General features: G+C 35.2%; 1 protein-coding gene across 1 annotated transcript in view; it reads right to left on the bottom strand.

Moving 5' to 3' along the window:
* MNAT1 (MNAT1 component of CDK activating kinase) overlaps positions 1–23,475 on the bottom strand; it is a 200,515-nt gene that overhangs the window by 105,264 nt on the left and 71,776 nt on the right. Inside the window, exons 5-6 of the mRNA XM_036068374.2 lie at positions 21,129–21,269; positions 15,097–15,222 (exon numbers count right to left, since the gene is read on the bottom strand). Coding sequence (XP_035924267.1) covers positions 15,097–15,222; positions 21,129–21,269 — 267 coding nt within the window. The remainder of the gene's footprint in view (positions 1–15,096; positions 15,223–21,128; positions 21,270–23,475) is intronic.

Below are 23,475 nucleotides of genomic sequence, written 5' to 3'. Positions count from 1 at the left end.
AAGCGTCTGCCTTCGGCTCAGGTCATGATCTCAGGGTCCTGGGATCAAGCCCCACGTCAGGCTCCCCGCTCAGCAGGGAGTCGGCTTGTCCCTCTCCCTCTGCCCCTCCCCCTTACTCATGCACGCACACTCTCTCTCTCTCCTCTCTCTCAAATAAATAAAATCTTAAAAAAAAAAGGGTTCAAATAGAATATATAGAAATTTAAAATGCATACTACCCGCAATGAAAAATATAACAAGAAGGATAAACAGCAGATGAGGCACTAAGCAAAGTAAAAATCAGTGACCTTGAAAGCATAGCAATAGTAGTTAACTAAAGCACAAAGAAATAAGACTAGAAAAATAATCAGCAAAGCACTGATGAACTATGTAACAATATCAATTATATGTAATTGAATTCAGGGTGGGAGGAGAATAGAAAAATATGTGAAGAAATAATCACCAAAATTTTTCCAAATTTGATGAAGGTAAATTTAAACCAAACCATATCAATAATTACCTTAAAACAATAAGCAAAGGGAGATTGTCAGATTTAATTAAAAACCAAGATCCAACTGTACACATTAAGAAAGCAACTCATACCATGAAAACACCAATCAAAAAGCTAGAGTGGCTATATTAACATCAAAAAAAGTAGTAGTTAGGGGCACCTGGGTGGCTCAGGTCATGATCTCAGGGTCCTGGGATCAAGCCCCACCTCGGGCTCCCTGCTCAGCGGGGAGTCTGCTTTTCCCTCTGCCATTCCCCCTGCTTGTGCTCGCTGTCTCTCCCTCTCTCTGTCAAATAAATAAAATCTTAAAAAAGAAAAAAAAAGAAGTAGTAGTTAGAACAAAGAATATTACCAGGAATAAAGAGGAATATTTCATAATAAAGATGTGAAAGTATGAAAAGGATGTAACTATCCTACATGTCTATGCAACTAAAAACAGAGCTTGAAAATATATAATGCAAAATTGATTTTTTTTAAATCCACAATTATACTAGAATATTTCAACACTGCTCCCTCAGTTAGAAAAGAAAAAAAATCAATGAGGAAACAAGACTTAATATCAATTCACTTCACCTAATTCACATTTAAAGAATACTCTGCCCAAGATCATAATACAAATCATTCCAAATTCACAAAAAACGTCACCAAGATAGACCATACTCTGGGCTACAGAGCAAGTCTCAATATGTCAAAGATGTCTAAAATCATACAAAGCACATTCTCTCACTACAAGCAAATTAAACTACAAATCAAGCAAAAAAGTATTTAGAAAATCTGGAAACATTTGGAAATTAAACAACACATTTCTAAATAACCCATGGGTCAAGCATGAAATCGAAACCAAAATTACACAATTATTTTAACTAAATGAAAATGAAAACACAACTATGATGGCTACATGAATGCACCTCTCCCAAGTGCAGGAGCATAATGGAGTAAGAGTCCCAGCAGCTACACTATGAAATCCAGTTCCACATTTGCACTAAGGCCATCTTCTAGCCAATGACTGAGTGAGGCAGGAATACCAAGGCAGTTCCGTAGTTAGGACAACTTGTGACAGAAATCTCTGTCACAAGAACTCCCCAGTCGCCTTGCCAAACTTTCCTTAGAAATATACTATAGTGTAACAAAACAAACAAAAAAAGAGAGAGAGAGAGAAAAGGGAAAAATACACTGTAGTCTGAGACACTTCTACCCAACCTTTTTTTTTAAAATGTTTCCTTTTTTTTTTTAAGATTTTTTTTTTTAAAGATTTTATTTATTTATTTGAGAGAGACAGACATAGTGAGAGAGAGCACAAGCAGGGAGGAGAGGGAGAAGCAGACTCCCCGCTGAGCAGGGAGCCCAATATGGGGCTCCATCCCAGGACCCCGGGATCATGACCTAAGCCAAAGGCAGACGCTTAACTGACTGAGCCATCCAGGTGCCCCTACCCAACCTTGTTTCTTTCTCCACTTGGGATCAAACCCCCTTCACCATCCAATGATTTTCTCAGTCTCCTACAGCTGCCTCCTCATTTTCTCTCACAGGTATTTTCCCTAACACATTTCTTGCACATTTAAACCCATCTTGGTAACTGCCTCTCAGGGGACTGAAACCGTCAAAATAGCATGTCAAATGTGTGAGATGCAACTAAATAAATGGCTAAAAGAACATTTATACCATTAAGTGTCAGTAATAAAAAAAAAATCAGAAAGTCTCAAATCAATCATCTAAGCTTATATCTTTAGAAATTAGAAAGGTAGAGCCAGTTATACCCCAATTAAGGAGAATGAAAGAAATAATAAAGAGTAAATATCACTGGTATAGAAAATAAATAACAACGTAAAAAACTGGTTCTTTGACCGGATCAAGAAAATTGATAAACCTCTAGTCAGAATGACTAGAGAAAAGGAGTAAGAAGATATAAATTACCAGTATCAGGAATGAAAGAGGAACAGTACTAGAAATCCTACAGGAATTTCCCAACTTAGAAAGAGTCCAAATAGTAATGTTGCTACAAATATTATTAGACGAATAGTAACAAGAACACTACAATTAGTTCAAGACAATACTGTTCGTGCGCTGATAAAATTACAGAGCAAAAATTAATTTGCTTAACTAAAAAATTAAAGTACCACATTGACAAGCACTGCAGAAATTATTTGGTCATGCACATGTGCAGATGCAGCCTTGTAAGACTGCCAAATATTTGTGGCAGCCAGACTTCTCAGAAAAATACTGTATGTATCATAGTCCTAAGCAAACACAAAAAAATGGATTTATTTCAGCATTTCCAAATATCAATTTTAGTAACCTTTAACTTATTCAACTGATTACTACTAAAAAGCTCTTACTGACATGTGAAAATAATTCTAGGTATTTGAATTTCATAGCATGACCTCAGGAGCCAAAGAAAGGATGAGCATTTTGAAATTACTGTACAAGTTCATCAGAAGAAAACTCCTGGCTGGGAACCACAGAATGAACTTTGCTAAATTCACTCCTTCCATTCTTTTGCTCAGAATGCTCCTACATATCCATTTTAAATATGAAATGGCTTCTTTCTTCCCTTCCATCTTTCTTAAAGTTTACATTTCTCGAGGCTTAATTCTAGTTCACCATATTCCACAATGATTTATTGAATTTGGGTCCCTTGGTAGAAAGCCTCACTGTATTTAGAAACAATACTATTCAGTTAATTTTTACATGTTAGTTTTCACTTCCCACTTAGACAACTTTTGGAAGACAAAGACCATTCAGGTAAAGTAGCAGAAAACACCTGAAATCTGTCAGACTTGTCTGAGCCTAAATCCTAGCTCTCCCACTTAGCAGAATTATGAGTTTGAGAGACTTATTTTATCTGAGTCATCATGTTTCCTCATAAACAGTAATATCACTATCAACCTTGTAGGATATGTGTGAGGATTAAATGAAATAATATTAAGGGACTGCTTTAATCACATCTTCCTTCTTTTCCCCCACTTAATAAAATTATCATCTCTTCAACACCAGCAGCTAACATTGCCCTGCAAATGTAATAGGTACTTGATAAAACCCTATTGTGAGGGGGCGCCTGGATGGCTCAGTCGTTAAGCGTCTGCCTTCAGCTCGGGTCATGATCCCAGAGTCCTGGGATGGAGCCCCACATCGGGCTCCCTGCTCAGCGGGAAGCCTGCTTCTCCTTCTCCCACTCCCCCTGCTTGTGTTCCTACTCTCGCTATCTCTGTCTCTGTCAAATAAATAAATAAAATCTTAAAAAAAAAAAAAAACCCTATTGTGATAGGCTGATCGGTACCTAATAAAAATATCTGTAAGACTGAAAAATCTGTCTCATTACATTAAGCAATACAAAATAAAGTGTATAAAACACTGTAGAAAAATGCTTGTTGAATATATTAATTCAATCAGGAAACCATTATTTCTGCATTCCAGACTGAGTATTTCCACATTTTCACATATCTAGAAAGTCCTCCAAACTGCGACTAAAGGATCAAGGCTTCCCTCTATTCATATCTTACTGATTTTAACTTGTTCCTATTACAATTAAAATAACTGATATAATTCACAACTCCCTGATTCATTATTTCTGCTTATGCTCATGTCCAGACCATCAGACAAGTTTCCTGGAATAAATTCAACCACTGCAATAACTCCTATAGCCAATAGTTTGATCAGTAACTGCTTTTTTCCCTTCACCATAGTAAGGTATGGGAAAGAATATAAAGCTCACAGTATATAATTAGTTATTTCTAAGTTTCCCCAACTATGGATATTTCAGTTTCTTACATGTCCATAGTATAACTGAAATGTTATCTAGAAATATGGAATATAAAAAAAGGTTTCTTTTTTTTTTAAGAGTTTATTTATTTAGGGGCGCCTGGGTGGCTCAGTCGTTAAGCGTCTGCCTTCGGCTCAGGTCATGATCCCAGGGTCCTGGGATCGAGCCCCGCATCAGGCTCTCCCCTCTGCGGGAAGCCTGCTTCTCCCTCTCCCACTCCCCCTGCTTGTGTTCCCTCTCTCGCTGTGTCTCTCTCTGTCAAATAAATAAATAAAAAATCTAAAAAAAAAAAAAAAAAAAAGAGTTTATTTATTTATTTGACAGAGAGAGAGAGAGAGCACAAGCAGGCAGAGCAGCATAGGCAGAGGGAGAAGCAGGCTCCCCACCAAGCAAGGAGCCCGACTTGGGACCTGATCCCAGGATCCCGGGATCATGACCCAAGCCAAAGGCAGACATTTAACCAACTGAGCCACCCAGGTGTCCCTTAAAAAAAGGTTTCTAAAGGCATTTGGGGGCCTATAAGGAATATCTAGTCAAAAAGGTATGGTATAAATTTAAAAAGTCACAAACTCTACCTGCAATCAAAATTCACTGGTCTATTATAGTTTTTACCTATATCTATACCCATTTATACTTACAATGGGCCAGGCACTTTGAGTTTTATGTAATTATTTCAAAAAATACTCAACAACCCTATACTAATTCAAAGGGATACATGTACCCCCATGTTTATAGCGGCATTATTTATAATAGCCAAATTATGGAAACAGCCCAAGTGTCCATCAACTGATAAATGGATAAAAAAGATGTGGGATATATATACACACACACACATATACATATATAATAGAATATTACTCAGCCATAAAAAAAGATGAAACCTTACCATTTGCAATGACATGGAGGGAACTAAAGATTTTATGCTAAGCCAAATAAGTGAGTGAGAGAAAGACAAATACTATATGACTCCACTCATATGTGGAATTTAAGAAACAAAACAAATAAACAAAGGGAGGAAAAAAGAGAGAGGAAAATCAAGAAACAGACTCTTAACTATGGAGAACAAACTGATAGTTACCAGAGGGGAGGTGGATGGGGATGGGTAAAATAGGTGATGGGGATTAAGGACACTTAAGTACACTGGCTGAGATGAGCCCCGGGTGTTGTAGGGAAGTGTTGAATCACTATATTGTATAAATGAAACTATTATTGCACTGTATGTTAACTGGAATTTGATTTAAAACTTTTAAAAAATTTTTTAATTAAAAAAAAAAGAACTTAGTAACTTAAGGCTTTATCAGGTTAAGTGATTTGTCCAAGGTCATACAGCTAGTCCATATGTAGCAGAGGAGCCACAATCTGAACCCCTTACAATAATATTATATGACAACCCATTTTAAATAATTCTAAAAATAATAAAATTCAAATTTACAATTTTAATCATGAGCAACTATTCATTTTATAAAAGGTTTACGTATTAAAGTACTCAAGATTATCCTAATTTATAAGAACCTCCATTTCCTTCCATATATGACTGAACTAACAAAACTTCTATATACTTACATATAAATTCTTCAAAGATATCTATGGTGAAAATTAGAATAAACTACAATTTTATCGAAATAACAAAATAGCTAGAGACATTTATTTATTTATTTATTTTAGCTAGAGACATTTGTTAAGAGAAAGTAATAAATAGCTCAATCATTTATGTATGGATGGATTTCATAATGCATAACAACTGATAAGGCTATTTTTAATGTTAATTTTACTAATTGAAAACACATTTAAAGATAAAAACAAACAGAATTCAAATACTACTTGCATCTTCACAAGACTTGATAAAGGACACATGACTTCTTTGGTTGCTACACTCTGATTTGCTACGTAAATGCAAACTGTCTATTAAAAACAGAATTAGGGGCGCCTGGGTGGCTCAGTCTGGTAAGCGTCTGCCTTCGGCTCAGGTCATGATCCCAGGGTCCTGGGATCAGGCCCACATTGGGCTCCCTGCTCGGCTGGGAGTCTGCTTCTCCCTCTCCCTCTGCCCCTCTGCCTGCTCATGCTCTCTCTCTCTCTGAAATAAATAAAATCCTTAAAAAACAAAAAACAGAATTAATGGAGCACCTGGGTAGCTCAGTGGGTTAGGCGTCTGACTCTTAATCTTGGCTCAGGTCATGATCTCAAGGTCATGCAATGGAGCCCTGCATTGGGCTCCGTGCTCAGCAGGGAGTCTGCTTGAGGATTTCTCTCCCTCTCCCTCTGTCCCTCCCTCTACTCGTGCTCTCTCTCTCTCTCTCTCTGACTTTTTCTGTCTCTAAAATAAATAAATCTTAAAAAAAAAAAAAACAGGATTAGTAATATTTGGTCAAGTTTTATTTTCAATTTTTAGACAAAATGGTCTTAAAGCACTTAAACTGGCTCAAATTTATGGTTTTATAGGACAAAACTGACTATTCAATATAATTTTTATTTTATTTCAGATACAACTGGACATTAATTTTCTGTAACATTTTAACAAAGAGTTTAATCTTCAAATGAGATCAGAAGAATAAACAATGCTTGATATAAATAGCTAAATACTATTTGTTGCAGTCAGAAAAGCCAATGTATATCACAAATGAGCTCTGTTCTGGCTTACCCATAGATAATATAAAATTTTTTAAACATTAGGGTTTAAAATACTCAAACAGCTTTCCCCTTTGGCAATGAATGGCACATTCCCCTAAACTACTCCCCAGTAATCACCCACAAAGGACCAAAAGCTATACTTAAAAATAATTCTTAGGGAACCTTTGTTGACTCTATTTCCAGTTTGCATACAAAAGCACAGTGAAGTTTAGAACACCATCTTATCTGAAAAAGCACCAGATTCCCAGCCTTAGATTCTGGCTCCTAATTTTATGACCTGACCAATGTGGCTTTTCTCCCTCCCAAAAGACTAAGACCTATGGGGCGCTTGGGTGGCTCAGCCAGTTAAGTGTCCAACTCTTGATTTCAGCTCAGGGCATGATCTCAGGGTTGTGAAATAGAGCCCTGTGACCGGCTCCATGCTGGACGTGGAGCCTGCTTAAGATTCTCTCTCTCCCTCTAACCCTGCCCCCCAATAAAGACAAGACTAAGACTTAGTTACTTAAATCTGTAGATTTTCTGTATGGAAAGTTTAATAATTTAACTACACAAATTATCAACAAATGGGGTAAAAACCTGGTTTACTGAAGTCTATTCATAGGCTCACCTGAGAATGATGTAATCAGGAAATGGTAGCCATATCTATTCTTTTGGGAAAAAGATTAGAATTACTTATGATATGAAGAAGAAACAGAAGACCCTAAAATTATATTGCTGGGATTTGAAACAATGAAATTAAAATAAATGCCTGACTGAGAAACAACATTGGAACTCTTATTTTAAAAGTTCAGGGGCACCTGGCTGGCTCAGTTGGTAAAGCATGCAACTCGTTCTCAGGGTTGTAAGTTTGAGCCCCACATTGGGTATAGACATTAGTTAAAAAAATAAAATCTTAAGGAAAAAAAAGGCTCAAAACTATCACTACAGAAGAGACAATATATATATATAATGAAGTTTCTTCTGGGGCACCTGGTTGGGTGGCTTAGATGGTTAAGCGTCTGCCTTCAGCTAAGGTCATGATCCCCAGGTCCTGGAATCAAGCCCCACGTTGGGCTCCCAGCTCAGCAGGGAGTCTGCTTCTCCCTCTTCCTCTGCCTTCCCTTGCTGTGCTCTCTCTGTCTCTCAAGTGAATAAATAAAATCTTTAAAAAAAAAAAAAATGAAATTTCTCCTATTCATGCATAAGACAGTGATTAAATGGAAATCTCTAAGAAAGTCAAGTCACAAATTATTCAAATAATTTTTCTAAGATCCTACCCCTAACATGTCCCCACCCACTGAGAGTTTAATTCCTAGGAAATATAATTCAAAGAATTCATCAGGCACAATATATGTGAACATCCCTAACCAAAATCTGTTCACTGATGACTGTCTCAACTCTACATATCTCAATACATAATAATTAAATCCTCATTTCTTACTCATTATATCATGCCAATTTTTAACCCTTTATCTTTCTCTGGGTTTAGTAAATAAATTTTGTCTTCTCAGTCACATCTCAAAGGATCTATTTCTAAAACCCTTTATCACATTTGTATGTCTTCCTTGAACCTTCTCCAAGTTCAGTATATCTGACTTCATTTGTTGTGTTGGACTTTCTTTAAGTAGAGCAGATCAGGAAAAGAAAAGGTCATTGTGCTGGCTCCTGTCCCTTACATTACCCAGTCCACACAATCAGCCCACTATTAGAAGCAATAACTCAAATCCTAGCTCTCTTCAAATCAGAAAGATACCTGAAGGAGAATTTATAAATTCTGTTTTTTAATATTCTCATTAATTAAATAATGAGGTATAATAGAAAGAGAATGAGTCTCGGTGTCACCTTTTATATGTGATCTAACTTCTCTGAGACTCAGTTTTCACATCTGCAAAAATAAGAATACCATTTCATGGAGTTATAAAAACAAAAGATAAGAACTTTTATTAAAAAGAATTGTCAAAGGTCACAAAGTCCTAAGCAATGTTGGCATCCTTACCAACATTTGCTCAATGAAATCAACCCCTGGGATATAGATGCTCAATAAATGTTATTTTTTATTCTGCATTTTAGGATTGATTTTTCCAAAGAGTATAAAAACATTCAACTATATAAACATTGGATTTTCATCTACATTACGTTCAGCCTCCCCATTCAGTGGTATTAATAAATTCACATAAAAACTGTCATTTAAAAATTTCACCTTGCTGTTGAACCAAAAGCTGAATTGTTACAGGACACAATAATAATAGGTATTCTATCATACACTTAAGTTACATGAATCTCAACAAGCATTAAAGTAATGAGATCACCTACCTTACATCATATCAAAAAAAAAAAATCAATTCCAGGTGGATAATAAAAAAGTAAAACAATAAAGGTATCAAAAGATACCCTCAAGAAAGTGAAAAGAAACAAGCCACGAGTGAATTGCTTGTGGGTTTTTTGGGCGGGGGAAGGGGTAGGTAAAAGAAAACACTTTTATTTCTCAGAGCAAGTTGGAACAGAAGTATGAAGGTGTGCAACAGATCACAAATGCCACTACTGAAATCACACAGCCAAAAATCCCTAGATCCCTTGAGAGACAGCAAATGATTTTTTTTAAGATTTTATTTTGAGGTAATCTCTACACCAAACATGGGGCTTGAACTCACAACCCCAAGATCAAGAGTCATATGCTCCACTGACTGAGCCAACCAGGTGACCCAGCAAATAATTTAAATTCCTACAACACATATGATTAATAAAAGACTTAGATCCAGAACATATAAAAAACGCCTACACATCAGCAAGTCTTGAGCAGGCATTTCAGAAAATAGGATAGCCAATGCTCAATGTCATTAGTGATCAGCAAAATAAAATGCAGATTAGAATCACAAAACACTACTAAATGCCCACCAGAATGGTAAAACTGAAAAGACAGAAAATCCCAAGTGTTGACAAAAATGTGGAATAACAAGAACACTGCTGGTAGAAGTACAATTGGCAAAAACCACTTTGGGAAATGATTTGGCAATACTGCCTAAAATGAACAAACATATTCGCCATGACCTGATAACTCTATTCTTAGGTAAACAGCCACCAAAACAATATGTGTACATGTGCACCAAGAAACATATATTAACACGTTAGCATAATTCATAATACCCAAAACTCAAAGGGATCCAATCATCCAGCAACAGTAGAATGGATAAATAGTAGTATGTTCCTCCAATGGAACATTATCCAACAACGAAAAAGAAAAAAAAAAGCTCTATACGCAAAAAACATGGATGAATCTCACAAATATAATATGAACAGGCCCAACATTAATCAGGTTAAGACATATATGCTTAGATGTTAAAGTTATTTATAAGAGCAAGAAAGGGACTGCCATAAAAGAAGAATGACAACTTTGGGATGCGTGGGTGACTCAGTCAGTTAAGCGTCTGCCTTCAGCTCAGGTCATGGTTCCGGGGTCCTGGGATCAAGTCTGGCATCAGTGAGGAGTCTGCTCAGTGAGGAGTCTACTTCTCCCTCTCTCTGTCCTTCCCCCATTTGTGCTCTCTCTCTCTCTCAAAATAAATAAATAAATAAATAAATAAATAAAATTTTAAAAAGAAGAAGAAGAAAAGTGACTACTTTGAGGAAAAAGAATGGGGAACTGACCAAGTCTAAGGGGTCATAAGGCAGGCTTCTAGAGCATTGACAATACTTTTTTTTCTTTTACCTCTGTGATGATTACACAGATGTTTACTCTGTGATAATTGGTTCTGTGTACTTTTGTGTATATACACTACATTTCACAAAACAAAAAGTTGTAAGAGAGGGAAGAATAAAGAAAATAAATAATAAGGTCACAACCTTTTCTAAAAAGATACCTAAATATTAAAGTAAATGCTAAGAGCAAAGGAAAAACTGATAGCAAATAAGCATATGAAAAAATGCTCAACATCACTAGTCATCAGGGACATGCAAATTAGAACCATAATGAAATAACATTACACACCTGTTTTGAATGCCTAAAACATTTTTAAAACTCAAAATACCGAGCACTGGCAAAGATACAGAGCAAGTGGAACACTCATAAAAGGTTGGTGGGAATGCAAACTGGTACAGCCACTTTGAAAAACAATTTAGCAGTTTATTACAAAACTAAACATAGCCTTACCATATAATTCACCAATCTCATTCTTAGTATTTAGCCAACAGAAATGAAAACTCACGGACACACAAAACTGTATACAAATGTTCATAGCAGCTTCACTCATAATCATTAAAAAACAAAACACAAATCCAAATGTCCTTCAACTGTTGAATGGATAAAAAAACTGGTATATCCATAAAACGGTAATATTACTCAATAAAAAGGAACAACAACAACACGCATGATCTCAAATACATCTTGCTAAGTTAACAAACCGTGACTTAAAAGGCCTGTATGTATGATTCCTTTTATATGACATTCTACAAAACCCAAAACAAGAGAGACACAGAACAAACCACTAGTTGCTTAGGGGGGTTGGAGGTACAGGCTATGAAATGGTAGAACAAAGGAATTTTGAGGAGGGATGGAACTGCTCTATATTATGACTAGGTGGTAGATATACAACTATGCATTTGTCAAGACCCTGTATACCACAAAGAATGACCTTTACTATATATGAATTAAAAAATAAATTTTAAAAAACTTTAAAACACTATGGTCACAGCACTACCATAGATTTATAGAAGTATCAAAATGACAAATTTATCATAAAATTCCCTCAAATTCAAGAACTTTGGAAATATTTTATTACCTAATTACACAATGTAAAAAAATCATTATGTAATTCACTTAGATATTTAACTATAATAATAACAATAAACATTACTGATGGGGCACCTGGGTGGTGAAGTTGGTTAAGCAGCTGACTCTTGGTTTTGGCTCAAGTCATGATCTCAGAGTCATGAGATCAAGCTCAGCATCAGACTCTGCACTGGGCATGGAGCCTGCTTAAGATTCTTTATCTCCCTCTGCCCCTCCCCCTCCCTCTCTTAAAAAAAAAATTACTGATAACATTAAAGATGCACGTGGTTAACATTTTATATATATTTTTTTAATCCTCCAAACAATCATATAAAGTGAAAATTATCTCAACTTTACCAATGAGGAAACAAACCCAGCAAGAATAAAGAAGTATCTTACGCATGCATAGACATCTGGTAAGTGGTGAAGCTGAAGTTTAATCCCCTTGTACCTGAGTCTTTCCATGCCTATTTTCTTTTCTCTATACTGTCTCTTAATTCAAAAGCTTTTGTAATTCTTTAATAATTTTTTTCTTTACATTATATGAAAATGTGTTAATACTTCCTAAATTTGTAAATTTAAAATTGATCAGGAATATTTTATATTATTCAGGTACCCACATATTCATAATTATATAAAACAAAAAAATATGCAGCCTCTGCCCTCAAGATGTTATAATCTAATAGGCAGCACACGTATGACTAACAAGGTAGGCAATTTTAAAAATCAAAAAACAGTAGCTGGGCGCGTGGGTGGCTCAGTCGGTTAAGTGCCTGCTTTTGGCTCAGGTCACGATCCCAGGGTCCTGGGATTGAGTCTGCTTCTCCCTCTGCCCCTCCCCCCTGCTCGTGTGCCTGCGTGCGCTTTCTCTCTCTCTCTCTCCCTCTCTCTTTCTCCTGCAAAAATAAATAAATAAAATCTTTAAAAAAAAAAAAAACAGTAGCTGAATGGGCAGTTGGGGAGAAAAACATTGGTAGTGTGAGTACCTCATAATAATAAGACAGTTCTGCTTCCTCCTATATCTTACATCATCACTGTCATTCACTTTACTTATATAAGTGAGTGTGTGTGTATACACATACACATAAGCAAACATATTCAAATACAGTATTCTTATTAAACTGTTATCTGTTAGATTAAGAATAAAAAAGTAAGTTTTTATTTTACCTTCATTCTTTTCTTCTCTGATGCTCTTCCTTTATTTAGATTTGAGTTTCTGCCTATATCATTTCCTTAGCTCTAAAAGAACTTCTTTTAACACTTCTTGCAAGGAAGGTCTACTGGCAAAAAACTCGTTTGTCTGATAGTCTTTATTTCTCCTTCACTTTTTAATTTTAGAAAGAGAGAGAGCGTGCATGCACAAGGTGAGGGAGGGGCAGAAGGAGACAGAGAATCCTTGAGCAGAGGAGACTCCCCCGTGAGCTTGGAGCCCAACGTGGGGCTCAATCCCAGGACCCTGAGATCATGACCCAAGCCAAATCAACATTAGGCCACTTTACCAACTGAGCCACCCAGGTATCCCAATTTCTCCTTCACTTTTAAAAGATAATTCTGCATGGTACATTATTCTAGGTTGGTGATTTTTTTCTCTCATCACCTTAAATATTTCACTCCACTCTCTTCTTGTGGTTTCTGAGGAGAAGCCAGATATAATTCGTATCTTTGCTCTTCTATAGGCAAGGTATTTTTCCCCCTCTGGCTGCTTCAAGAATTTTTATCTTCAATTTTCTGATATTTGAAAATGATATACCTAGGTGTAGTTCTTTTGGCACTTATCCTACCTAGTGTTCTCTGAGCTTTCTGGATCTTTGGTTTGGTATCTGACGTTAATTTGGGGGAAATTCTCACTTGTTATTGTTTCAAATATTCTGTGACTTTCTCTCATTCTCCTCTGGCATTCCCGTTACACATGTGTTATACCTTTTATAGTCACCCCACAGTCCTTGGATATTCTGTCCTGGTTTTTTTATCCCCTCCAGGCTTTTTCTCTTTGGTTTTCAGTTTTCAAGGAGTGTACTGATGTATCCTCAAAGATTTTTTCATCAGGGTGTCTAGTCTACTAATGAGCCCATCAAAGCTATTCCTCATTTCTGTTAGTGTTCTTTTCTCTAGCATCTCTTTTTGGTTCTTTCTCAGAATTTCCATCCTTCTCCTTACCATTGCCCACTTTTCTTACATGTCATCTACATTATCCATTAGCACCCTTAGCATATTAATCACAATTGTTTTATATTCCCAGTCTGATCATTCCAACATCCCTGCCATATCTAAGCCTGGTTCTGATGCTTGGTCTGTCTCTTCCAACTTTGTTTTCTGCCTTTTAATATGTTTTATTATTTTTTTCTTGACAACCAAGGCATAATGGACTGGGGAAAAGGCACTGCTATAAATAGGCCTTTAGCAATGTGGTGGTGAGGTGTGGGGGATGGCAGAGCATTTTATAGTTCTATGATCAGGTCCCAGTCCTTTAGAGAGCCTGTGCTTCTAGACTGTGAACTTCACAAGAGCTTCTCAATCCATCCCACCTCCCCTTAGGCAGGGCAGAATGGTTAGAGTACGCTGAAGCTATTTGTTTCCCTTCTCCCATACAGAAGGCTTGAACAGCTGGAATTGGGTATTTCCCTTCCCCTACATCAGGTAGGTTCTCATAAACTCCAGTAGGTTAGACTCTGACAAAATAGTTTATCCTGATGGTAGGCCTTATTAAGAAGAACAAAATGCTCTGGTATATTTCAAAATTGTTCCTTTTCCTTTTTCTCTGCTAAAAGCAAGAGGGGATTTTTCTCTAATATTCACTGAGAGAACGTGATAGAGATGCAAGAGGTAGAACTCACAGAAGTGCAGGGGCCCTCAATAACTGGTTCCCCCCCAGAGTTCTGAACTCTCAGAGTTGTCCACACTGAGCCTCCAGCAATTTGTCAATTACAATCAGATTTACCTATACCAGCACTAGTTCCTGGCGAGGTTGCTACTCTAGTTAAGTTGTGATTCCCTGTATTCTCTACCAATCTCTCCAATTTTGAGGGCAGTGGTTTGCCCTATGACCTCTCTTCATTCATGGATCTAAGAAAAGTTGTTGGATTTTTCAGTATGCTCAGATTTTTACTTGTTGTTAGAATGGGATGACAATATCCAAGCTTCTTACATGCCATACAAGAAACCAGAAGTCTGCATTTTTTTTAAGAATGTTTTTCTACACTACAAGCTTAAAAATTTATGTAAAATAAGAAAAAAAACATACAAACCCAATTTCACGTACAACAAAATTGTGTTATGTACTTTGAAAATTATTTATTACTTTTCACTTTCCCCTTTCACTGCGTGTATTCATGTTTCTATAGGTCTAGCCTAGATCAGATACTGTTCTAAAAGCATCTGAACCTTCCAATTTAACTATAGAAATCAATATAAAGTTATAAAGTGCAATCCTTGAAATACATTCTTCAAACAAGCCATTAAAATACAGCTTACCATTTTGATGCCTGTGGAGAATGTCACTGGTTTAATAGGTTTAGGTTTCTCAAGTTGCATTTCCAACTGGGTAGATCGATCTTTATGCTGAGCCAAAAGGAGAGCAACAGGGAGATCAGAACTCTCCTGTAAGAAAAGTAAAAGTGCAATATGAAAGTTAAAAAGGAAAAACTAATGAGCAACAAGTCTTTTATTTTAAATTATGCCTTTTCATAAGCATTTGATGTCAACCTAAATATTCACTTTATGGAGAACACTTCGCAAAAAAATTTAACATTCCATAATAAGAAAAGGCTGTTTGAGATTCATAAATCAAAATAACCTGCAAAAAAAGTACTTTTATAAAATCCACATTAAAGACAATATAATAGAGTCTTATTTCATCTAGCAAAGCCAACCATATTTATTAAACTAAAAAAAATTAAAAGCTAATCACAAAAAGAGTAATACAAAGTACTATAACTTAGATCAGATGTTTATCTAAGACACATTCTTCTACCAGTGAATTCAGACCAGTCTGCAATTGTTTCCCATTAGATTTCACCTGAGGCCGTTTGGAAATGATCCTTGTTCTGTTTTGCACAATGGAACAATTGTTAAGTACAACCAAAAATATATTTATTCTCCTTTATGGACTTATTTTTAGAAATTAAGTCTAGATTTTCTTAATTAACACAATGATAGTAAATATTTCTAATATCTTATACTGATACTAAACCAGGGCTACTATTTACACAAATCTGCACACATACATATTAACAAGCAAATTACTAATTCTTATACATAGGCTTATTTATCCTGTTTAACATGAAGTTCTCTTATATGTTTAAAGTGCTGTGGAACTAAGGTCTAAACTAAATGTATCCAGACCTCTTCCTTTCTGAGTTTTCAGTTAAATAAGAACACAGAAACGCATGCAGAAGGAACCCAAGAAGGAAGGAGATCATATATACAAACACAGTACTTTATATGTGCAAACAAAAATGAAGGTTACAAACACATTTCTATCTCCTATACCAAGGCTACCTACAAAAACACACATATTCTTCAAATGGCCTACAGATTTTTAAAATAATAACTACCTAGAATTTAATCCTTAAAAAAACTATATTGTTAAACATTTCATAGTATGAAAGTAAAAATATAGCAGAATCTAATTTTCTTTCCAAATCAACAACTTAAGAATATTTTTAAGGCACAAATGTAGGTAATTAACATACTTAAAGGAATTGTTTTAAGTCTACAGTACAGAAGTAATTCAAATAACAACCAATTTATTTCAACAGAATTGTCCTAGAATAAATTTGTACCTAAAGACTTGGTAACAGAAGTGCTTTGCAACAGCAATTTACAAAGATTAAATTTTTTTTAATGAAAGAACACAAGTTTTATTTATAAAATAGAGCCTTGGGAACTTTAGCAATAATAAAGGAGAATGAATGAAATATACTATAAGAATATACTTGAATACCTTTCATATTCTACAATAAAGCATTAGTTCTGCATTAGTAACAGTATTATTGTGAATTTCTGCAGCTATTCTAGATTTCCATTAAGAATTTTATAAAAAAGGGGTGCCTGGGTGGCTCAGTTGGTCGAGTATCCAACTCCTGATTTCAGCCCTGGTCAAAATCTCGGGATCATGAGACTGAGCCCCACATCAGGCTCCATGCTCAGTGAGGAGTCTGCTTGTCCCTTTACCTCTGCTCCTCCCCCCCACCCCTACTCCCCACCCCGCTCGTTCACTTTCTCAAATATTTTTTTAAAAAAAGAACTTTAAATAAAATGTAAAAAAAAGGGGCGCCTGGGTGGCTCAGACGTTAAGCGTCTGCCTTCGGCTCAGGTCATGATCCCAGGGTCCTGAGATCGAGCCCCACATCGGGCTCCCTGCTCGGTGGGAAGCCTGCTTCTCCCTCTCCCACTCCCCCTGCTTGTGTTCCCTCTCTCGCTGTGTCTCTCTCTGTCAAATAAATAAATAAAATCTTTAAAAAAAAAAAAAAAGTAAAAAAAAAATTATAATAAAATGTAAAATTAAGAGAGATTTTAAATGGGCTGTGGCCCAAAATAACTTTTGAAACCCATTACTATCTTTTCATATGTAAAAACTAACAGAAGAAAAATAAATTTCTTTGGCATTCCTTCTCAACTTATACTCTAAGTGAATTCAAATGCTCTTCCATACCTGGTATTTACTCTAATAAGTGAACGTCCTTGTGTAAAAGCAAGACAATGTGTTCACTTCAAAAAGGTTGCTAATCAATACTTCGGCCCATTTTAATCCTGGTTTTGCTTTCACATAAAAGGACCTAAATATTAAAATGTCTTGGTAATACAGCTGAAATTTAATAAAAAATAAACGTTCTAGGAGTCTAAAACTAATTTTGACATTAAGGCATACAATTTACTTCAATCTGCTTTATTCCATTTTAGCATTCAAAACTCTGAAGGCTGAAAATCTTTGTGAATGTTAAATTAGAATGAAGCAGGAGCTCTAACAACAACAACAAAAATCTACAGAGTAAAATAAACTATGGGAACATACATGCTCTCAGGAATATATAAAATGCAGATTCAGCCTTGCAAGTTATTTAATTTTTCTTAGCTTTCCAGTCTATCTTGAAAGGTTCTCTAAACTACATTAATTGCCTGAAGGTATACTGTTTAATATTTAAAGAAATTTTAATAAGACTGCCTGTAATACTCATTAAAAGCTTTATAATGACCATTTTTTAAAGATTATTTTAACTGACTTTAAGCAAGCCATCTGGCAAACAATATTTCTAATAAAAATCAGCTACTACATTTGACAACAATATTAGCCCTTAACAAAATTTAAGACATAACTGAAGAGAATTTTCAAATAGGAATATAAAAAGATTTAATAAGTCAGGACCTGTTTAAAAATCTTTTCCCAAACTGTTAAAAAAAATTGAATTTACAGTTAGGATTAAATAAATGGACTTTTTAGGCAACATTATGGTAAATGCTAAGCCATAAACATTAAGACCATAACATTAAAATCCTGTCACATACAGTATAACGTAATGCTTTTTAAAGGTTAAAAAGTGACCATTAGCACAAAAACCAAACCCAAACACAGGAGAAAAAAATTCTAATAAGTAGTACTTGTTGCCTAAATTAGATCCAGAGAATAATTCTAAGATTTAAGCTTCCAGACATATTTACAAATGCCAAATTATCTATTTTATAGAATCTAATACATGAACAAACATAGAGAAAGAAATAGAATGTGTTTTTTTACTTATTAGGGAACCCGGAAGATAAAAAGAAATTTAATAAATACTTTCAATTAGTCAATAAGAACTAAAACATATGGTCACATTTTAACAAAAAAATTTAATGATTATTAAAAAATTAAAGTAACAATTTTTAAAAATAAAATTAGGAAACCAGAAATTCAAAACGTACTGATATTCTAAAACAATCTATTGTAATTCATTGTTCTAACGAATACAGTAAATTGCTAAGGATTATTTAACCACCATGTTACATGATCTAAATGGTGAAGAAAGTATGTGCAGTAATGACTTGCAGGTGAAGAAAACAGGAAGTTGCGGGGGGGGGGGCGGGTCTCACAAAAACCAATATTAACTCCAGATTATACACAATGTACAACATTGGCAGTTTCACATCTTGCTTCATGCCCCACTGAATTAAAGGGGAGCTTCATGCCAATAGCAGCTCAATGAGGCAGCAAAACTTATTACTTTGAGGGCTAAAAAAATATGCAAGAGTAATTGCTATGCAAAGCTAGCTAACCTCAAAATTAAATCTAAAAACTATTTAGATGCAGTATTTTTAAATGTTAAACTGTATCTTCATTTCATATCTAAGTACTATATTTTGAATTAATTCAATTAATTGAACAAAGGAGAAGGGTTACCAAGGAAAGTGTGTTCTTCTTTGTATAAAATGATGGGGGAAAGAAACTTTAAATAAAATAATTTTAACACTAGACCAAAAACTAATGATGTAATGTATGGTGATTAACATAATAAAATAAAATTAAAAAAAAATAATTTTAACATCAATATTTACTAATTCATTCTTTAAAGTTTTCAATTTCTCACAAGATAATATCAACAAAAAATGTGAAACACATGTGTCATTTCAACTGTTAAAAGCCACAACTGACACTTTATAGTTTCAAGAAAAATTAATGGAAATTGCTAAGGAAAATACCATATTCTATTTTATATGCTACTGTCTTCATTTTTAGAAACCAATTCATATTCCACTTATACAAAGTAGATAGGGTTTATGATAAGCATTTTCTATCTAAGCCTCATTAATGCCCTTACTTTTTCCTTTACTTTCTCACCTACTTCTAATTTAATTATCTTGCTTTCTCTTTTTATTCCTGGTTAGCTAACTTTTGGCCAAAAGAACAGTAGAAAAATATATACATACACATTTACCCAACCATACAGTAACAAACACCATATCAACTAGACCAAAGAATTAAAGTATGTTAACACCACATGGAAATTAATTAGAGGGGAGGGGGGTGGGGGGATGGGTTAGCCTGGTGATGGGTATTAAAGAGGGCATGTATTGAATGGAGTACTGGGTGTTATACGCAAACAATGAATCATGGAACACTACATCAAAAACTAATGATGTAATATATGGTGATTAACATAATAAAAAAAAGGTTCAAAAAAAAAGAAATTAATTATGTGGACAGAAAAGGAAAGAGAAGAATGCAAATAGATTTTCTGGAGAGGATCATTTCTACTGTGATTTTATCAGTATGACCCCAGCTTATAAGCATCAAATAATATATTGTCAAATCTATGAAACACTTCATAAACCTTAGTTATTATTACTGCTGTTATCTAACAATGGTGAATACTTGGGGAGCTAACTATTGGGAAACACAAATAACTCACAAAACACTGCCATTTCTTTGGAAATGGCATTTGCATTTTCTCATGCAAAAATATGAAACACAGTTCTCACAGAGTAACTAGAATCACTATAAATTTCACCATGAAGCCCAAACACTTAAAAAGGAGCTAGTTAAGCAATGTCCACAATAGCCAAACTGTGGAAAGAGCCAAGATGTCCATCGACAGATGAATGGATAAAGAAGATGTGGTAGATATATACAATGGAATATGCAGCCATCAAAAGGAATGAGATCTTGCCATTTGCAACGACGTGGATGGAACTGGAGGGTATTATGCTGAGCGAAATAAGTCAAACAGAAAAAGACATGTATCATATGACCTCACTGATATGAGGAATTCTTAATCTCAGGAAACAAACTGAGGGTTGCTGGAGTGGGGGCTGGGGTGGGAGGGATGGGGTGACTGGGTGATAGACACTGGGGAGGGTATGTGCTCTGGTAAGCGCTGTGAATTGTGCAAGACCGTTGAATCTCAGATCTGTACCTCTGAAACAAATAATGCAATATATGTTAAGAAAAAAAAAAAGGAAGAAGAAGATAGGAGGGGAAGAACGAAGGGGGGAAATCGGAGGGGGAGACGAACCATGAGAGATGATGGACTCTGAAAAACAAACTGAGGGTTCTAGAGGGGAGGGGGGTGGAAGGATGGGTTAGCCTGGTGATGGGTATTAAAGAGGGCACGTTCTGCATGGAGCACTGGGTGTTGTATACAAACAATGAATCATAGAACACTACATCTAAAACTAATGATGTAATGTATGGTGATTAACATAACAATAAAAAATTAAAAAAAAAAAAAGGAGCTAGTTATAAGAGAGCCAGTACTATTCAGGAGAAAATTGCTCTGAAAACAATGAGTTTTAGTCAGTAAGTTTAAAAACACATAAATAACCTATAAATAGTACACTGTCTAACATCAGTTATATTGCTCTCTCATCTGAAAATAAAACAGATACTGACAAACTGTTTTTTTTAATGAAGGAACAGAAGTTGAATATACCAGCATTGAATATACCAGTAGAAATGCCATTTAAATGCCATTATCCAGCATAATAAATAGGAAAGATAAACTCTGAATGCACTTAGCATTAATACATACCAGTTCATCTAAAAAAGCCTGCTTATTCTTCCTTTTTAGAATCTGCTGCAGTTGTTCTTCTTTTTGTATAAACAGTCTTCTTTGTTCATTTTCCTGTCTTTCTACCTCTAAAGCCTCTTCCAATTCCTCCTGTTCCCGAGTCTGAAACAGAAATATTTATATACAGCATGGAATAAATTTAGTAACCAAAATCAATCCTAACTACACTCTGACACTTTCTTTTTTAGAAGCATGAAACACACTAGTCACGGTTTAATAGAGCAGCATTTCTACTCTGAGGGAACTAGAGTTCATTTAATTTCATGTGGACATGGTACTATCAAAGAGAATGACACCTACCATTAAACAAACACCTAAACAAGTACACTGCACCCATCTGCAGGAAATGTGCTTAGTAATGGATTTATTTATAATTATTACAGATAGTTTCAAGTCATTCAAAACCAAAAACCCAACAAAAACAACAAAGAGACAGTCCATATACAGAGCTACTAACTGAAAGACTCCATTGAAAAGACTGGTTTATTTAATAGAAACAATTTCCAGAACATTCCAGATAATGAAAAGTTATCACTGTACTGAACTGCTTTTTCCCAAGCTGAAATAAGTCTTCATGATGCTAGAGTTCCAAATAGCATTCATTTAAGAGAAGCTGTAAAAAACTGAAGTTATTTTTTAACATAAGCACATAAATTTGTGCACTGAAAAATTCAAAATTCAAAGCTAATATGTAAACAGAATGAACCATAGTTCTACTCATTCTCCTTTAATGGAATTCCTCAGAAATAATTCCAGGCTCTGAAATTTATTACAATTCTAAGTCATACTTCAAAGCAATCGTATACCTAGTCTTTGCTCTTTAATTCTTATGAATGAAAAATACAGTAAAATCTAAATGGCTTTATTTTAAAGCTCTTTTTTTTTAATTTGACAGAACACTGAGAAATTATGGCACTTCAAGTAAATACAGAATAGAGGAAGAGAGCATAATAGGTTTGAGCATCATGAATATAATATATGAATAACGAAGACCTCAGAGAAAAATATATATTTTACATAAATAATATTTAAAACCCTCTATTTGATTTTTTTTTCAATTCACACATTAGATAAACAAAGTTCTCAAACAAAAAGATGTTTCACCTACAATTCAAACTCACTACTAGACCCAAAATTAAGTTTAGTATCTCGTCTCCCAAAGCTGATCATACTCCTATATTCCTTATGTCCACTAAGTGCACACCTACATCTCAGTCAACTCCATTTGAAACCATAAATTCATCCCTGTTTACTCCCTCTCTGCCCCCCCAACCCCCATTCCCCTTAAATCAGTTGCTACATCCTACTAGCATCTCTCCCTATAATTTTACAAACTCTTCCTTCTCTGTTGGCAAGGTTGCTACTCTAACTCAGGCCCCCAGTGGAGAAGAGAATTCAAACTTGAGCTACAAGAATTAGCAGGAATAAATGTAGAAAGTTAGGGGCTGAGATATGAAAGCTGGAAAAGTAAACTACTTGATTAGAGGCATATAAGCAGAAAAAGATGAGCCTTACAGTAAAATAGTGACATGTAATCAATTAAGTGTAACAAGTGTTAAAGAGGGTACAGTGAAAACAGAATCGATAGACTGGTAAACTCTCCTTGCAGTGATAAAGGACACACAGAGAAAGAAAAGATTTCATATAGAGTGTTGTGGGTTAAATATATCCCCCAAAATATATGTTGAAAGTCTTAATTAACCCCTGGTACCTGTAAATGTGACCTTATTTGAAAACAGGGTCTTTGCAGATGTAATCAAGTTAAGATGGAGTCATACTAGAAATGCAGACACAGAGGAGAAGACCATGTGAAGACAAAGGTACAGATGAGAGTAACACTGAAGGTTGCTGACAACCACCAGACGCTAGAAGAGGCAAGGAAGGATTCTTCCCTAGAGCATTTAGAGAAAGCATGACCTTGATAACACCTTAATTTCAGAATTCTAGACTCTAGAACTATAATAAATTCCTGTTATAAGTCACCCAGTTTTTAATAATTTGTTACAGCAACCCTAGGAAACCTAAGAGGTTGAGCTAAGACCTCAAACAGTAAGTATTTGCCCCCATTAGAGAGTAGAACAGCTATTCAGGCAGACAAAATAAAGATGCAAAGACATGAATAAAGCTGGAATGAGTGGTATGGCCAAGTCATGAAGTATGGGGGTGGGGAAAAGTTCTAGATAAAACTGAAAAGGCAAGCAGAGGGCAGATCATGGAGCGTCCTCATACCACACTACGACAATGTGAGCCATACTAAGACAATCAGAAAAAAATGAGGGAAATTTGAGGGATAACTTTAGAAAGACAA

The sequence above is a fragment of the Halichoerus grypus genome, chromosome 8 (assembly GCF_964656455.1).
Source record: "Halichoerus grypus chromosome 8, mHalGry1.hap1.1, whole genome shotgun sequence".
Classification (NCBI taxonomy): Eukaryota; Metazoa; Chordata; class Mammalia; order Carnivora; family Phocidae; genus Halichoerus; species Halichoerus grypus.
The sequence above is the reverse complement of the archived record's forward strand: the minus strand, read 5'-3'. Positions and strand labels throughout refer to the sequence as shown.